This window comes from Sphaeramia orbicularis, chromosome 8, assembly GCF_902148855.1.
Source record: "Sphaeramia orbicularis chromosome 8, fSphaOr1.1, whole genome shotgun sequence".
In the NCBI taxonomy this organism is placed as follows: Eukaryota; Metazoa; Chordata; class Actinopteri; order Kurtiformes; family Apogonidae; genus Sphaeramia; species Sphaeramia orbicularis.
This window is the reverse complement of record NC_043964.1, coordinates 41,050,103-41,066,552: the sequence shown is the minus strand read 5'-3', so window position 1 is coordinate 41,066,552 and position 16,450 is coordinate 41,050,103. Positions and strand designations below refer to the sequence as shown.

Genomic DNA, 16,450 nt, shown 5'->3' with positions numbered 1-16,450 from the left:
CCTTTTTCTTGTGGCTGTTTATTTTCACATTTCCACATAACCCATTGGAATAACAGATCTATGCTACAAGTAGATAATTAATTTTAAGGTATTTCTATTCCAGCTCATCAATAACAATACTGCGCATCACAACCCGGAAGTGAATCATTGTTGACTATTTGTTTCCGGTTGTCACTGTCGTATCTGACCCCCGGCTCGAGAAGAGCTGTACCTTTTTCTAAAGACAAACTCTGCGGTCTCTTTTCCGAAACGTACGTTTGACCATTTTTATTGACTTTTCTTTGTTGTGTTCTTGCTTCCGCTTCGTCCTTTTTTACGGGTGCTTTTCGTTAATGAGGCTGATTAAAGGTAAGGTCAGGGCTCCTAGCCTCGCAGCTAGTTAGCGTATTGAGCTCACGAGCTAGTCAAGAAATGTGTGACTCCATTGAGCCAGCCATTTTCTATATACACTTCTATATACAGCTGTGCTTTAGTCGCTTTTGACTTCTGATGCAGCATTGGTCTTATAAGAACCAACAGAAGTCAGACCTTGAGCTAATTAGTTGGCCTCACATGGTTGTTTAGGTTAGCTGTACTCTGTAACAGGCTGAAGCTACATCCGTGATGCATCAGCAGGAGTTATAGCAACAGCTGATGAGTATTGTGTCAGCACATAAACAGGAAAGGGAGCAGATTGTTTTACTTGTGTAAAAACTCTGTGGACAGGTTGGTTTATTTGGCTGGAGATGTCTGTCATGGAATATTAGAAGTATTGCTCGTGGATGAACCGATGACAGCTTCGAATGATTATAAAAACATCTCCATTTGTAGGACAGGGAGGTTAACATGTCCCAACATGGCGATACCTGCATGTTGTTGTTGTCCCATACATCATAACGCCACTATTCGTTTGCATGCCATTATAACATCAGTGCTGTGTTCCAGGTGCCAGGGTGATCCCCCCTCTCCATGTGCGGTCCCTAATGGGCGGCTGGTCTCGCAGTGCTGTGCTGGAGCTGTACAGAGCGCTCCTCCGCGCTGGCCGGCACCTTCAGTACACCGACCGGAACTACTACCGACGCGCTGTGGCTCGTGAGTTTCGTCGCTGCCAGGCCCTGACGGTACCCGAAGAGAAGGAGGACGCACTGAAGAGGGGCCAGTTCTTCCTGGACAGCAGACTCGGAGGGCTTATGTAGGGGGAAGGAGTTGCAAGTCATCCGGAGGTGGGCTAAAGGTCTTCTGGAGGTGCTTGTCCCAGGTGGGTCAGTGGAAGTATCTGGGGAGCTGTTGGATAATTCAGGATTGGATATTGGTTAGATCCATGAGTCAGGTTGATTTGGGGGTCTTGGGTGCAGTTACAATAAAAACTGTGCATACATTATTGGTATGGTTGGAAGTAACAGAACATACAAATGTGCCTCAGCAGCAGGATGGCAGGGGTGAATGGAGACCGCAAAGGAAAGAAAGATGACAATGGGATCGGCACAGCCATTGACTTCATGCTTTCCAATGCCAAGCTTGTTCTGGGGGTGGGAGGAGCAGCGATGCTTGGCATTGCAACGCTTGCTGTCAAAAGAGTAAGTAAGAGGAGATTTACATCTAAGTGCGTTTTACACACACCTGAATTTATAAGATAAAATAAGACATTGTTGATTCCACCATTGGGAAATTTCACTGATGGCAGCAGCAAAGTACAAAAAACAAAGTGCTGAGACAGGCAGAAAACACAAGAGTGAATCATGAAACATTAAGAGGAAAAAATTAAATCTGCTATTTGTATAATTATAGAAATTTAGATTTGAATATTTACATATTTACAATGTAGTTGCACATGGTGTGATATGGAGGGGCTTACTGGGAACTGTTATATATAGTAATGGGAGGAATGACCTGTGGTATCTATCCATCTAGCACTGGGGGTGTAAAAGTCTGATCCCGAAGGAGCTGTTCAGGGCCTCCATGGTGTGACACGGGGTGAGAGGGGTTGGCTATATTCTATATATAATTAAATAAAACAACAACCATGCTGTGTTGTGCAGATGTACGACCGTGCCATTAGCGCTCCCACGAGCCCAACTAAGATGGAGCCGGGAGGAAAGAGAAGCTGGGAGGAGCCCGCCTGGATGGGATCATCTCCACGAGTACTAAACCATGACATGAAGTCCACAGTGAGCAGGTCTCTGCAGTCTCTGCCCACTTCCTCACATGCATTTGAACCAGGTAAATACAAACAGAAGTTAATTTTCTATATAATCTATCTAAGCAGTGTCTTTTATGTTAAAACTGTGTTGTCACTTTGGTGTGGATTGACAGCACTACTGTATTTCAAATTTTTTAAAAATCTGTTGACAGACGGTCCATGGGGAGGATTCTTGCTCTTTCTTTACAGTGGGTGTTGCCTTTATTTGGTGTTAGAGTTTTTCCCCTAGCTGTTTTTGGTTAGCTTGGCATCATGTAGAATGTCCATTGACGTATACTAATAAGTAGTGATTTCACTGAACACACCTTAAATTAGTCTTCACTTGGATCAGGCTGGTTTTAGTACCTTGAACTACCCACTGCCTTCTCTTTAGGTTATCACTTAAAGCAATGGAACATTGAAGACCAGCAGCTGTATTTTACATGAATGTAATTTCTGTTTCCCATGTCTTCAGACTGCCTCCGGAGGGCTGTGGGTCGGGCTGCTGTGGGTGGCAGCGGTGCCACCCAAACAGACCTGTTGCGAGCCCGAATGCGTCTTTCCCTACAAGAACATCTGTGGGAGTTCTACCAGAGTAATGTGAACATCCCCACTGAGGAACAAGCTACGGCCAGGAGGGCAGCGCTGGACATCTGCGCAGAGCTCAGAGTCTTCCTTCACGCAAAACTGCCTGATATGCCGCTCAGAGAGATGTATCTGAGTGGCAGTCTGTATGACGACCTGCAGGTACAGAGGCTACCTCCTTTTGACTGTAAACCTTGAAACTTCTTAAAAATTGTCACTGCTGGCTTTATCAAAACACTGCCAACTACACAAATATATTTAACTAGGACTGTCAAAATCAATGCTTTAATTTGTATGAATAATTAAAATATTTTATCTGTGTTTTGCTTCCTTCATGAGGCCACTGACATATGACAGTAACATCACTATATTTCTCATATAAATAAAAATACTATATATTAGCAAATATTAGTAGCAATGATAGTTCAACGTAAATATATCCTTTATGTTGACTCTACATTAACACCATGATTTTATATTTATATTAATACCAAACCAAGTAGTCTTATGAAGAATTAAAGTAATGATGTGTGATTGATAAAAAGTATTAATTATTGTTAAACACATTTGTTATTTTTTAATAGATCTATGAATATGATCCAAATCCACCCTGCTTTTTAACCTTCGATGTGTTTTTTTTCTCTCTTTAACTCTCCTAGGTGGTGACAGCAGACCATGCCCAGCTGATGGTGCCTCTCATTTTGGAGAAGAACTTGTGGTCTTCCATCCCCGGGGAGGACACTATCATGAATGTCCCAGGTTTCTGGCTGGTCCGAAGGGAGAACCTGGAATATTTCCCACGGAACAGCAGCTACTGGGACCGCTGCATGGTTGGAGGTTACCTCTCCCCTAAATCAGTCCTTGAGGTCTTTGACAAGCTTGTAGCGGGGTCTATCAACTGGCCTGCCATTGGCAGCGTCCTGGACTACGTCATCCGCCCTGTAGTTCCCTCTGAAACACTGACTCTTGAGGTCCAGTATGAGACAGACCGAAGGCTGTATGTGGACTTCCTCCCATTACTTGTGATGGAAGATGGAACATCACTAATTGCCAAACCTCATCGACTCGCTGCAGAGCGTCATGAAAACCTGTGGCGGCAGAGCTTCCGTGTGGCTGAGACAGCGCGTCTGAGGGCCCTGGATCAGGAGGACGGAGGCGTCCGATGCACCTGCCTGAAGGTAGCGAAGGCCGTGTGCAAACTAAACCCCGCTCTTAGCCGACTTAATGCCAGCCAGCTCACTAATGCCATCCTGTTGCTCAGTGAGAAGGAAGGGGACTGGACCCAGGAAGCGCTGGCTGACCGCTTCCTGCAGCTGCTGCGGTCACTAGTGGGCCACCTGGAGGCAGGGAGGCTGCCCTGTGCCCTCAACCCAAAGGTCAATTTATTCTGCGAGTTGACTGAACAGGAAGTGGATGAGCTGGGGTATACTTTGTACTGTGCCCTGTCAGATCCAGAAGGGCTTCTGAGAACTCCTCTGGGACAGCCCCCTAACCCCTGACAACGGAAAAGACCATATACGGCGATGGAACACTCAAAATATGAAACCACTGTCTTTGTGGTGACCTAGAGCCATTATGAGGTTCATGGAAAGAAAAGTTGCATGGAATCATCCTCTCTGCTAAAACCCATGCTCTCCTCATTTCTTACCTCTTCACAAACATCTGTAAGAAAAGATAACACAGTTGTTGTCGTTCAGTGTTTGGTTTAATTCATGACATTAAGGCTTTATGTGATGTATGATCCAAATATTTTACTCAAACTAAAGCCAAGGCCCTCTGTTGTTCACGGCTCTCACTAAAGCCATTGTATTAATGAAGTTCTGACTGATACTGAGTTTAATGCACAGGGATGAATGAAACTCTGCACTGGTTCATCTACATGAAAATGAATCCAAACATTTAATATTACAAAGTATTTCAGGGCTTTTTAACTGAGTGTAGAGAATGAAAAGGACAAACGCACTGTGTCTGCAGTGTAAGGTTACCATGGTAATTATGCTTGCTTAATGTCATGTGTGTCCACTGCATCAATGGACAGGATCGAATGTTGCTTGTTTGTATTTAAACCTAATAAATAGTTGATCAGCCTGATGGACTCAACATTCTTGTCATCTCACACCTTCACATATTTATTACACCAAACATTTCCATTTGAAATCAGGGTTTTTTAAGCAAACTTCATTAATACAGCGGCTTTGTTTAAGATGCTTTATGTGTGTCTGGGGATATATGAAAAAGTCTAATCTGTTTGCAGCTTGCATGTGTTCTCTACCTAATCGACAAACCAAACCAGTGAATATACGCTGATGTTGATGTCTGATATGTATGTTTCCTATTTCCTCATCTAAGTGTGAATCTTACAGGAAGTTGAATTTATATACATCAACAAATGGAACATGCTCACATTTGTGGAAATGTGCAGTTACTAATTTATTAGTGACCATTAAATCTTTTTTTTTTATCCCACAATTATTTTGGCGTGAGCCAAAAATGTTTCCTTGTGACTGAATGTTAATCTGTAAAGTCTATCAGATACAGTGCTGCTCTTTGTTTGCAGGAATGAAAAGGAGCTTTCTTCTCCAGTCCCACATTTGTTTTTTAGTGCACAGGTCTGATCTGCTTTATTAACTCCATCATGGGTGTTTTTTTGCAATCAAAAACACAAGTGACTGTAATTTGACTTTCTTAAATGTGTGTTGGTTCTTACTGATCAGATCAGATCACATGGGCAGGCAGTGACAGAAGCTCTTGTAAAAGTATGAGGTAAATTCAAAGGTCAAACCTTCTTTGGTCAAGATCACCTTCAAATGCAGACTGTTTTACTGTGATTTGCAGACATTTGCTTGAACTGCATCTGGAATTTTGTAGCACCTCTGGTTATTCACCTCCATTCTTCAGCTTCTCCAGTATTAAAAACTGATAAACACAAATGTAAATGTTGTTGGTAGCAGTGTCCGTGTGCATATTTAAAGTCAACATTTAACCTGATATAATTTAGAGGCGCTGATCTGACCTGCTTTGTCTCGACATTGTAGTGACACATAGTGTTGCAAATGTAGAGGAAGTCAGTTGAAAAGGTCTAGAATCAAATTTTTAGTCATTTGTGACTAGTGAGGATGTCTACCTGCACCCTCTGACAGATCCATGTTTATATGAATAGGTGCTCAACTCTTACATCACAATCTGCTCAAACATTCTCACTTGTGTAACAGCAGCTCTGATGGCCAAGTTTCAGGTGGTAGATTAGCCTGGCACTCAGTAAAGCTGGATAAAATTTAGCTTTACAGTTCATCAAGTCAGGTCAGTCAGTGCATTGTGTCAGTAAGTGGAAGTCTAAGATAATCCCACAGCTGCTTCTCATTCTCACTTTTAGCCTTAGAAAAAAATATGAACTGTTTCCCCTGTATGGCCAACCCACTCTTTGTATAGTGTACGATATGGAGGGTATGGGTTGTGTATAGTTCTGTTACATGTTCAGTTAAGAACAATCATCCAGATAATAATGGAGAAACAAAACAGGTGAATATTTTTGTATTTATTGTACATTTGTAACCAAAAAGAGCAGAATAATTTATTTGATTTGTTGCGCTTCTTTAAGTGCTTTGTTGTTGATATAGTCAATCCACAGTGGTTCTTAAACCTTTGTGTGCATATTAAGCGTCTTCCTTTGCAGACCTGATTTATGCTACAAAATTACTGCTGTGCTGAAGTGATAGGAGTCACTGTGCCACATTTGTAATGTTATTGTAAAGTAGGTCACTACCTCTCTCTTGGAGTTCATACTAGCCATATGTTGTGTTGCATGCTGTGTATTTTGCTCTGGCTTTTTTTTTTTTTTTTAATCTCAGCTCTGGAGCTGAAATGTGCAGCACTTTGTACACTTCATTAAATGTTACAAATAACATTGTGTATGCTTTGATTCTTCTTTCACAGCGGCATGTAGCGATCCATAACCACTGGATGGTAACAACATTTATTTATCCATCCATCAGTTTAACACTTTCAATTAAATGTGCAGTTTTATTTAATTTTCTGACATAAAAAATGAACACTGACATGTTAAAATAAGCCTCCTGAGATGCTGTCAGAGCACAAAAGTAGCTTGAATCAGAACATTTATAAGTATAAAGTTGGAAAACATGTTAGGAATGTAACGCAATTACATTTATTCATCTTTGGTGCCTTCGAATCTCCCTCCCTTCTCTAAAACATTAACACAAAAATGCATAGTCCAAACTTGCAAAATCAAAAATGTGACATGTATGCTTAAATCATATGCTGCTTCAAAATTATGCTCCATAAACTGTATGAAAATGTCCATTCAGTGACAAAGCACATCATCACTCAGAGGATCAGTGTGTGAAAAAAACAGACAAATCGGCATGTGAAAAAATCCCTCACTGGAAACCAGTTCATGTAAACCATTTTTCTGAGTAGATTTAAGAAAAAACAAGAACTGAAAGCCATTAAAAGCAAACCGCATTCTCCAACTACAGCCTTGTTCTTTTTACTTGGCCGGGGCAAACCCCACACGGTCAGCGTTCCTGTCAAACACAGTGTAGTACTTCCCAATGAACACATCACCCAGGATCCATAGTGGGCCTGCAGGAGGGGGGATATCCATGGCCATGAAGCCTGACAGGCAGATGGACGTGCCCATCTGAGACTCCTGCATTAGACGACAAATACTGTTAGTCTTGGATTTCGCAAATGTGTTTGTGAAGACACTGAGCCTATCAGGTTATGAAAGATTTAAAGTATTGAAATACGGTCCAGTCCTATCAATGTACACAACGGACCATTTTCAAAGATAATTTCAACCATCAGTCAATATAATGGTCACAAACATAACAACACAAACCACAGACTTTGACCATAACACTGCTGTACAAGCAAAATGAAACAATCAAATTTTTGTCAATAATAAAGAAAAAATGCATCAAAAGTTCTGGTTGACTAGTTTTCAAGTTAGTAATTAATATATATTAATTATATATAATGTATTACATATTATTCAAGAGAATGTGTGTCTGAGCTCCCAGTCCTACTTCCAAACTATGTCTGCACTTTATAAGACATTCACTTTTCACATTCCAACTGATGTCAGAGGTATTATCTATTATATGAATCTACATATTCATGTATATATGTAATAACGCTTCAGCATATAGCTGAAAACTTTTTACCACCTGCACTTTGGTCATTTGTTTCCAATTCATCTAATCAAAGTATGTAAAATTTAGCACATATTGTCTTTGAATCAGAGAATTTCCAAAAGTAGTGTAGACCAATATAACTACAATTTTAAAAATGAGGATAACTTCAAAGATATTTTCTGCTTAAGTCTGACTTTCCTTATATGCCTGTAAGCCCTACACTGTGCCACTGTTCATAACTCCTAATTTTTTTGTTAAAAGCTGACAAATTTCCAAAAATGACTGTGTGCTGTAGCTTTTAGCTAATGTTACTCATAGGCTACTTCTCTCTCTGATTTGGTGTTCTAGTGGACAAGTGACACTCATATGACTTGATCAAAAATAAACTGTTCACGCTTTAGATTCTAGTTCTGTGACAGAGGAATACCATATCAAGGCTTTAGCTACATACACTGAATATGCCTGTTACAACAATCAGCTGTTTATTGGTTTGTCTTTTCATGTGCTTACATACATTGCATTGGACTGCACTACCTGTACAAGAGCAACTGGTTACAAAGAACACACACAGTGATTATCAGGATCTGTGTTTTGTTCAACCATCTTGCAGACACAAAAGTGAAGTGAATGTCTGACATGGGCGTATCTACCTTCATGACATAATCCTCTCCAGTCAGGTTAAACATCTTTCCTCCAATGCTGAAGGAGACAACTGGGAGAGAGGGAATCTTCTTACAGTCAATCATATACTACAGATGAGGGAGAGGAGAAAATATCGAAAACCAGAAAAGACAAAATCAGACTTTTTGTTCAATCAGATGCTGAGGATGAAAGCAATTCTACCAACTCTGTCTGCTTTACCTCTCCCATCAGCAGAGGCAGAGCCCCGATGGCTTTGTGCAGCGCTCGGATTTCCTCCACAGGACCAACAATTAGAGATGTTCCCGTGTCAACAATAGCTTGGCAACCACTCTTGCACAGTGTCAGCTGGTTTCCCACTTCAACTCTGTGTGGCAGGTTTAAGAGACACCAGTTAACCTCTGGTAAAACCAGTGGGAACACACACAGTATGAAATTACAGATGCAGAATCAAAACAAGAACTAACAATAACATTTGATGATGTGAAGTAGCAAGGGATCATAGTGTTCAAAATCACTGTCAGTGTAAATTTATCAGTCAGAAATCATGTTCAGGGATGAAGTGATACATTAAAGCTTTGTTCATATTATGTTTAGTCATGTATATTCACATTATGTTATTTCGTTTTGCAAAAAACAGCCAGAAATAATATTGGCAAACTTAATATATTGAGTATGTGCCTATCTTTGTCTGATTCCAGTTGTATCTTGATATAGAGATGAAGAAATGCACACGTATTGTAATGACATTAGCTCTTTATGTCATTACTGTCTTGTAAAATGACATGTAAATGACACCAAAACTATGCATTGTTGTCAAAATTCTGTTGTATTTGTTTTATTACTGTGTCTCTGATGTTGTTATTTTTTTATCCAGTGTTGTTCTCTGTATTTTCTCATCAAAGGGGATATTAACATGCAGTCAAATGAAACAACCTGTTATACTTAGTTAACTAATATATTTATCTAAATTTGAACATTTCTGGAAACATTTAATATACTGTATCGTATATGGGTAAGCATGTATCATAAGTGTAGCCGGGTTTTTTTTTAGGCATCAAAGAGTGAGGGAGTGTGCCTGAGAGTGAAAACAGAGTTCACGAAAAAACAGAACAGGAAGTGTCAAAAGCCACACTAGATCAGTTCCTCACAATAATGAAACTATGAGGTTTCCTCTTACCGGTCCATCTGAATCTGCCAGTAGGCCTTTCGTGTGACATTGACATAGTGTAGATCTCCAGTGTAGTACTGGGGATCAGTTCCTCCTAGGATCAGCTCTCCTCCTACTGCTGCTGCTGGGTCTCTGAGGGACAGGATGACACAAGTGTAATATAACATTCAACTCTTTTATAATGGCAAACACCATAAAGATGTTAAATCAACTGGTAATGACTTTTTAGTGCAGCAGTAAAGACATGAACCTGCTTATGTAGAAAGAGAAGATGTTCTGGGGCAGCAGTTTGGCCTCCATGGCTGAGTCAAACACCGGAGTGACTTTAGCTACTGATATAGACGGGTAGGCCATGCCCAACACCCCGTCAAACCGTGCAACTGCAAAGGTGATGCCTGGTTGCTTCACTGCCTCACCAAACTGCTGTTTAGACACAGCCATCCCAGCCACCTGAGAGCAGAGAAAAGGGGAATCAAGCCCAATACAAACAGAAAATCAGTCTTATAATGAAATGATAGGAATGGGATGACCACCAAAATGGTGGAATGCAGTTAAACAAAGGGCAGTGTGAGTGAAGGAATGTGGGTGTTCCAAACTCACAGAAACAGTGTCACCACTGATGAAGCCTGACAAGCTGCCTCTGCCGTACCGGATAGAAAACTCAGTGCCATTCTTTATGTATGTGCTCGACTTTTTTGAGTTGTAACGGCGATGAACCCCTGATGAAGGAAGAACCAAGAACGTCAATGACAGGGAAAACACTAGCACAACTCTGCATCAAAACATGGTTTAGCCTTTAGCTGCAGTACAGGGAACGGCTTTATTCAGGAAGTGGACATGATATCTTTAACCAAATGCCCTACTTACACTGAACTGTAATATAATCTCTAACTTTTACACATGACTTTGTTACTTATTACTAAACAATTAACACTGAGGTCAACAGCCCAAAAAATCAGCAGTGGTTGTGTGTACACTAAAGCATAAATATTTAAGAAATTACTAAAAAAAAATTGATTTTAGTTACTAGAGTAGGATAATTACTCAAGTAGTTTACTTACTATTACTTTACTATTCTGCATCTCAGAGGCAATTTCAAAGTCAAAGTCACTAACCTTAGGCTCCATGGGGAATAAGTTTGGAGAAAATATGAACAGTGATCAGTAGAGGCAGACAAATAATTTCTGATCCAGTTTGACTGTGTCATCATTTACACATGTGATCTTTGTCAATTCACGAGCCAAGAGTCACAGTTTGAGGTAAAGATGGTAAAGATACATCTAGTTATGTGTTTAACAGCTCAATGGACTGCGTCTCTCATCACACATAACACATATGACCAACAAAACAGCCGCTGTCTTAACCTCCTTCTTTGAGAGCAAAGTGAAAAAGGATTAGAAGAGGTAAAAATTACTTTAAGTCTGATCATGTTAAAGCTTCAAGAACTATGAACAGATTGTGGAGGAGACAGTTAGAAAATAATGTCGCTGCTACAACATTCAGCTATTAAGTTCTTCCATTTGCGTATTATCACAATCTGATACTTCCAACAAACTGCAACTTTTGTAACTTGTAAAATTATCTTTCAAACTGACATATGTGTAGAGGATGGAATAAAACAAACAAGATAAAAAACGTACTTCTCTCTCACCATTGACTCCATTACATTTTTTTTTTTCTGAAATAAGGCCCCACAGGGAACAACTGGAAGGGGCTGAACAGTTCATTATATTGTATCTTTAACTGCACAACATGCATTTGATACTTATAGTTCCTTTTATTTTTGACATAAAAATCTAATATGTTTATAATAAGATGCAGTGCTTTGTTACTAATCCAACCAGTGGGTTCCACATCGATAAACCCTGACATTCAAATGCTCTTACATGTATTTCAGTGAGTGACAAAAGACAATTGTATAACACCTTGAAAGGAAACATTCTGCATAATGCTTTGGCTCTTTATTCTTTAAAGTACATTAAGCTGATAATACTACTGTACTTTTACTTTTAAATAATTCAAATTCAGGACTTAAACCTGTAACTGAGCCTGGACTTCTACGCTGTAAGTGGTCTGAGGATTTTTCCACCTCCTTAATGAATATAATACACCACATGTCTTCCATAAAGAAGACAACATACATTAATAGTGTGGCACTTCACAAAAAAAGCAAACTCACAGCAGGCAATGTCGAAGAAGGAGCAATGAACGGAAGGCACCCAGAGGTTGGAGGAGCCGGTGTCAAACAGCACAGTGAAGTCCTGCGGTGGGGTGCCGATGCTGATTTCTCCATAGTACTGAGCCTATGCAAGCACAAAGCAAACTTTAACAAGGGCAAGTAGATCAAAACAGCATCTGCACTAGAGCAAATAAAAATAAAAAACAAGTGCAGACATTTTCACAGTTGTTCAATCATTTGGAGAGAACACAAACCAGTCATGTGATTTGTGTTATTTGGGCGTGCCTCCTGCCAGTCAGGCAAGAAACTAGCACACCTTAATGAAATGCTGTAGCTACTGGCCATTTAACAACAAATTTAATCACCTCAGAAAAAATTCTCATCAGTGTCAGCACATGAAGTATATACGCACACAGCTTTCATAATACTATTATGCTGATAGACAACTTCAAGTAGTGGCAGGTAAGTTAATTTTTAATGTTGCAAAACTGGTTTGGATGGAAAAATGTCGTAAATATAAAATGCCAGGGTGCGTAAACATAAAATTAACCCTTTCATGCATGAATTATGAGAACCTTAATCAAGATTTTTTTCTGAGTGTTTTTATCCCTCTTTAGGCATAAGAATAACAATTCTATTGATTTTTTTAGCCTATTTTTTATAGTTACAAAAATGTCCACTCAGCTGAACACCATACGTTTAGTTTTAGAACCAAAGAAACTTGTATTTACTGACATACTGTGTAAAAACTTTGAAATACAAACATTTTTAATGCTGCTAATCTGATATTTTCTCACATTTTAACATACCTGCATGGAGATAATATGCAAAAAAACAATAACTGTTAATTACAGTCTAATAACAATAAGCAGTTTTTTTATTCTCAAACATCTCACTGCAGATCAGGTTTATCTAGAACAGCAAAGTTACAGTAATGGTATGAATTGCAGTGTATGGGATGATGCATTAGCATCCACTGTGTTGGCTGATATGGAACTAAAACCACAAAATCAATGAATATACAAGAGAACACTTTTGAACAGCTGTCAACTGTAGTTACCAGTGTGCATGAAAGGGTTAAACAGCTGAATCAGATAACTTTTGTTACATCTCAATTTTGTAAATAAGGTTTTATATTTCATGCTTTAAAATGGCTTTGAGTTTATAAAAACACAGATTTTTACTGTTGCGTGTTATGTGTTTTGTTTTTTTGTTAAAACAGAAAACATGCTTTTAAAACTTAACTGTAAAGGAAGCAGCATCGAGGCTAGGGTTTCTGTGTCAGTACAGGTAATCTTAGAGATATTTTCTTTCTGAGAGTATGTTAGAATATTGTGGCTGTAACAGTGTAATATTAACTTGACCCCCCCCCTGTTTTCCACCAACAGTGCTGCTCAAATATTGACTTGTTGATTATGCTACAAGTGTTTTTGGAGCCTTTTTCACACCTGAGGATGCTGAAACTGCACTTCCTGTATCAAATGGTGCAATAACCAACCACAGTGGAATACTGACACAAGGGGGTGTGGCCATCGGTGTATGAGATAATGAAAGAGATACACTAATGACACCCATGGGTGAGGTTAAAAACAGAAGTATGTCTTAGATTTGCATACATCCATGAAGTTGGTCAGTCTCTCCACGGGCAGGTCTGAGGAGGGGGTGCTGTCAGCTGAACCGGTAGTTTTAGCCAAAGTCCTGAGTTCCTCCACAGACATCCCATTGTCGCTCATCAGGCGGCGCAAGCTCCTGGTTTTATGAAGAGGGACTCTGTAACCAAGAATTAAGTATTAGAGACTATCTGCGCCACAAAAAGAACCGTTTTCCGGTGCTGAGTAAAGACCATTCAGAACCTGGGGGTCAGTGGAACATGCGTCATTACACATTAATTAGGAACACCTGACTGACAGCCGTCAGTCATTACATTACACTACGCACATCTATCAGAAGTAAACAGTCAATGAATATACGGCAGTTTTTACCTGATAATAGCGATGCTCTGGGCTACTAGTAGCAAACCGACGATATAAAGTAAGTTCAGCCGTGTCATGTCTGCGCTTCTTCAAAGTGTCAAACAGTTCTTAGTGCTATTTCCGATACTAACGGACGCAATTACACAGACCACGAGATCATATGACGCAGCTAGTGAAGGGAGTGCAGTGAGTGGGCGGGTTCTCTTCACATTGAGCCTTTATGATTGGACAACAGCAATGACTGGCGTGTTCTTATTGGCCCAAGAAAATGCCAATTATCATGTATTTATAAGTTATATCAGTCCAGTTGATATGTTGTTAGAGCATGATAGGGAAATATATTACTATATCCAAATACTTCCAAAAGATTTCCTGTTGAAAGATCAGTCCGTCAAGGCTGTCCAATTTCGCCTTTTCTTTTTTTAATTGCTGCTGAATTCCTTTCATTAATGATTCTAAATAGCACTACTGTCAAAGGCTTACCTATATTTCAAAAAGAAGTACGTATAACACAGCTAGCGGATGACACAGCTTTGTTTCTGAAAGATAAACATCAATTAGCTCCCGCTTTAGAACTGGTTAAAATGTTCTCCAATACCTCAGGCTTACAGTTGAACATAAATAAATGTGAAATTCTAACTTTATATAATACAGAAGAAAGACGCATAGACTCCATTCCAGTAAAAAACACAATAAAATACTTAGGCATTGATATAACAAAAGACTTAAGTCTAACATGAGGTTTAAATCTTTATTGTGATTGTTCAGTCACATCTAGAATACACACAAGAATCATGCTGGCCCAGATTTGTTTTACGATTCTGGTCCAGATCAGTATTACTACTTTGAAAATCACTGGTGTGAAGCAATCCAGCACCGCGGAGAAAGGCGTGAAGTGAGCAAGCGCTCGTATTTAGGGGAGCCTGTGTATACTTGACATTACGGTAATATAGAACTGCAGGAAAACTCGAGTTTCCACAGACTCATTCCACCTCAGTCTTGTACTAGACCACCCCAGGACAACCCCCACTTAATTTGGGGTCAATCTGATGTGGTATTTCAAAATAAAACCCCTCTAAAATCTTCAAATCTATAGTATATTACAGCATAATTATGAGTAATATTTCAGGAAATCTGCGAGTTTCCACAGACTCATTCCACCTCAGTCTTGTAGAAGACCACTCCAGGAAGACCCCCACTCAATTTGGGGTCAATCTGATGTAACATTTCAAAATAAAAGGCCTATAAAGACCTAATATATGGAGTTTATTATGGCAAAATAATGATTCATATTACAGGATACCTGCTAGTTTCCACAGATTCATTCCACTTCAGTCTTGTACTAGACCACCCAAGGAAGACCCCCACTCAATTTGGGGTCAATCTGATGTAGCATTTCAAAATAAAACCCCTCTAAAATCTTCACATCTATAGTATATTATAGCAAAATTATGAGTAATATTTCAGCAAATCTGCTGGTTTCCACAGACTCATTCCACCTCAGTCTTATGATAGACCAACCCAGGAAGACCCCCACTCAATTTGGGGTCAATCTGATGTGGCATTTCAAAATAAAACCCCTCTAAAATCTTCAAATCTATAGTATATTATAGCATAATTATGAGTAATATTTCAGGAAATCTGCGAGTTTCCACAGACTCATTCCACCTCAGTATTGTAGAAGACCACCCCAGGAAGACCTCCACCCAATTTGGGGTCAATCTGATGTAGCATTTCAAAATAAAACCCCTCTAAAATCTTCATATCTATAGTATATTATAGCAAAATTATGAGTAATATTACAGCAAATCTGCTAGTTTCCACAGTCTCATTCCACCTCAGTCTTGTAGAAGACCACTCCAGGAAGACCCCCACTCAATTTGGGGTCAATTTGATGTAACATTTCAAAATAAAAGGCCTATAAAGACCTAATATATGGAGTTTATTATGGCAAAATAATGATTCATATTACAGGATACCTGCTAGTTTCCACAGATTAATTCGACTTCAGTCTTGTACTAGACCACCCAAGGAAGACCCCCACTCAATTTGGGGTCAATCTGATGTAGCATTTCAAAATAAAACCCCTCTAAAATCTTCATATCTATAGTATATTATAGCAAAATTATGAGTAATGTTTCAGGAAATCTGCTAGTTTCCACAGACTCATTCCACCTCAGTCTTATGCTAGACCACCCCAGGAAGACCCCCACTCAATTTGGGGTCAATATGATGTGGCATTTCAAAATAAAAGCCCTGTAAAATCTTCATATCTATAGTATATTATAGCATAATTATGAGTAATATTTCAGGAAATCTGTGAGTTTCCACAGACTCATTCCACTTTGGTCTTGTACTAGACCACCCCAGGAAGACCCCCACCCAATTTGGGGTCAATATGAGGTGGCATTTCAAAATAAAACCCCTCTAAAATCCTCATATATGGAGTATATTATGGCAAAATTATGAGTAATATTACAGGAAATCTGCTAGTTTCCACAGACTCATTACACCTCAGTCTTATGCTAGACCACCACAGGAAGACCCCCACTCAATCTGGGGTCAATCTGATGTAACATTTCAAAATAA

The 16,450-nt window shown here is 39.5% G+C and overlaps 2 protein-coding genes across 5 annotated transcripts; one reads left to right on the top strand and one right to left on the bottom strand.

Moving 5' to 3' along the window:
- Positions 1–1,099: 1,099 nt before the first annotated feature.
- Positions 1,100–6,576, top strand: mief1 (mitochondrial elongation factor 1). Of its 4 annotated transcripts, none has more exons than XM_030140698.1 (6): positions 1,100–1,237; positions 1,403–1,556; positions 2,019–2,199; positions 2,332–2,367; positions 2,634–2,905; positions 3,403–6,576. In XM_030140698.1, the coding sequence occupies exons 2-6, from the start codon at positions 1,410–1,412 to the stop codon at positions 4,240–4,242; spliced, it is 1,476 nt and encodes a 491-aa protein (XP_029996558.1). In that variant the 5' UTR covers positions 1,100–1,237; positions 1,403–1,409; the 3' UTR covers positions 4,243–6,576. The 4 variants fall into 4 exon arrangements, with proteins under 4 accessions (XP_029996558.1, XP_029996562.1, XP_029996559.1 ...); XM_030140699.1 differs by having other exon boundaries at positions 1,112–1,237; positions 1,406–1,556; XM_030140700.1 differs by having other exon boundaries at positions 1,137–1,241.
- Positions 6,568–14,035, bottom strand: napsa (napsin A aspartic peptidase). The gene is made up of 9 exons (XM_030140703.1): positions 13,871–14,035; positions 13,505–13,658; positions 11,889–12,012; positions 10,310–10,428; positions 9,960–10,159; positions 9,719–9,841; positions 8,761–8,905; positions 8,550–8,648; positions 6,568–7,412 (listed from the first exon to the last, which is right to left on the bottom strand). Exons 1-9 carry the CDS (start codon positions 13,936–13,938, stop codon positions 7,251–7,253), a joined length of 1,194 nt encoding a protein of 397 aa, XP_029996563.1. The 5' UTR covers positions 13,939–14,035; the 3' UTR covers positions 6,568–7,250.
- Positions 14,036–16,450: the final 2,415 nt, after the last annotated feature.